This window comes from Gigantopelta aegis, chromosome 15 (assembly GCF_016097555.1).
Source record: "Gigantopelta aegis isolate Gae_Host chromosome 15, Gae_host_genome, whole genome shotgun sequence".
NCBI lineage: Eukaryota > Metazoa > Mollusca > Gastropoda > Neomphalida > Peltospiridae > Gigantopelta > Gigantopelta aegis.
In genome coordinates this window covers 5,535,317-5,537,725 of record NC_054713.1, presented here as the reverse complement: position 1 = coordinate 5,537,725, position 2,409 = coordinate 5,535,317, and the positions used below count along the sequence as shown (strand labels likewise).

Genomic DNA, 2,409 nt, shown 5'->3' with positions numbered 1-2,409 from the left:
ACAATGGCGACCATAACGCTGTAAGTGTTGTTTTCTTACTATGGCATGTATTACAGTTTTATTTATTTCTGAACCGAATATTTTTTGGGTTACACTTAACTTTCGATGCATCAGAATTTAATTCCCCCCCCCCCCCCCCCCCCCCCCAATGATCACAATACGTTATGTGTGATTAGTTTGTTGTTGGAGGTGTTGGTGTTATTATCGTTGTTGTTAATGTTGGTGGTGATGATAGTGGTGGTGGTGGTGGTGGTGGTTGTAATGCTGTACAAGCTCCTACCTAATATAATGTAAGTGAGATGCAGTACACAAGTATTAGGGAGCAGTAATGGAACGCCTTCTGTAGGTAGAATAAAAGAGCACATTAAACCACCAAAGGAAACTTTTCCTCTATTTTTCTATATTTTTCTAACATCCGCTCCCCACCCCTGCAATATGCGACTGTTGTTCCAGTATTTGTAATTGTTGTAGTTGCCGCTGATTCTGCTGCTTTTCTTGTTCTGCGTCCTGTAAGCTATGACTTAAAGATTCGGCCACTTGTTCGAGGTTGGTTGAACGAGTACCCGGACTATCAAAATGTTCACGTTTGCAAGCACACATTCTTTGTAGGGCCCTTCGAAAGTCTTTGTTTTTCCAAACGTACACGAAGAAATTTGAGCCAGAATTCAGGAACGCCATCGTGATTGCAATCCTTTGGCTGACCAGCGAGTGATACCCCGTGACGTATTTGATCAAAAAGACAAGGAACACGGGAAGCCAGAACATGACAAACAGACAGTACACCAGAAGGAAGAGTCTGATGTATTTGAAGCAGGGTTGTCTGGCGCAGTTTTCCCTTGAAAGGGTAACCACGCGTATCATGTTCCTCTGATGCAGAGCCGCTCTAGTTATCACAGCGTACAAGACTCCGACGATAACCGTCAACGAAATGAAGAGAATCAGAATCCCATTGAGGTATTTCGGGGACATGGTGTTCACCTGTTGACACAGGCCTCTCCACTGGGAGGTAGGGTAGGCTGTTATGGCCACCGCTGTAGACGCGAGCCACGACGTCACAATCGTCGCCTTGGCCCTCCAAGGGGAGACCACATTGTCGTACTTGAATGGGTAGATTATGTAGATGAATCTGTCGACGCCGATGAGGGTGATGGTCAAGAAAGACTGGCAGGAGAGAAGGATGAAAGCTGCGAATGACAAGAAGCAGAAGGTGGTGGTGGAAGCAAACAGCAGAGGGATAGAGATGCACGGGATGTACATCCCAGTGAGCAGGTCGGTGAGCGCCAGGGAGACGAGATACAGGTTGGGGATGGTGGTCCGCAGTGACGGAGATCGAAGGAAAATGCTTATTGTCAGGATGTTGACCGTGCAGATGAAAGCGGAGATGAGAAGGTGGACGGGAATAAGGCCCAGGCCAGTCGTATGACGGGCACCCAATGTGGCACTGGCGTTTACGGAAATGTTGGTGCTGTTCATGTGTGGTTAGTCAGGCACTTGTGAATGAATGAACAAAGGAATGCATTAAATGAACGATCGAACGAATAAATGAAAGAATGAATGATCGAACGAATAAATGAAAGAATGAATGATCGAACGAATGAATGTGTGGATGAAGAAACAAAGTAACACGTTTATTCTATAAAACTAAAACAACACACGTCTATTCTACATAACCCATTGTACTATTCTACATACCAGAAGTATTCTCATTTACATGTAACAAGAAAGAACAGGAAAGAACAAGTATACGAATATGCTAGCTATCTTACGAAACAAATGGCAATATATACACAATATTGAATACAGAATCCCACTTTAAAACACACTGTTGCCTTCAACGTCTATTAAATATTAAATGCTGTTATAGATCGTGTCAAAGAAAGAAGAGCAAAGAAGAAGAAGTATTCGAATATGTTAACTATCTTACGAAACAAATAATAATACACACAAAATATTGAATACAGAAACCCACTTTAAAACACACTGTTGCCTTCAACGTCTATTAAATATTAAATGCTGTTATAGATTGTGTCAAAGAAAGAACAGCAAAGAAGAAGAAGAAGTATTCGAATATGTTAACTATCTTACGAAACAAATAATAATACACACAAAATATTGAATACAGAAACCCACTTTAAAACACACTGTTGCCTTTAACGTCTATTAAATATTAAATGCTGTTATAGATTGTGTCAAAGAAAGAACAGCAATGAAACAAATAATAATACACACAAACTATTGAATACAGAAACCCACTTTAAAACACACTGTTGCCTTCAACGTCTGTTAAATATTAAATGATGTTGTAGATTGTGTCAAAGAAAGAAGAGCAAAGAAGAAGAAGAAGGAAGTATTCGAATATGTTAACTATCTTACGAAACAAATAATAATACACACAAACTATTGAATACA

General features: G+C 40.5%; 1 protein-coding gene across 1 annotated transcript; it reads right to left on the bottom strand.

Moving 5' to 3' along the window:
• Positions 1-408: 408 nt before the first annotated feature.
• On the bottom strand, positions 409-1,473 carry LOC121390294 (adenosine receptor A2b-like). Its single transcript, XM_041522077.1, has one exon. It carries the CDS (start codon positions 1,471-1,473, stop codon positions 409-411), a length of 1,065 nt encoding a protein of 354 aa, XP_041378011.1.
• Positions 1,474-2,409: the final 936 nt, after the last annotated feature.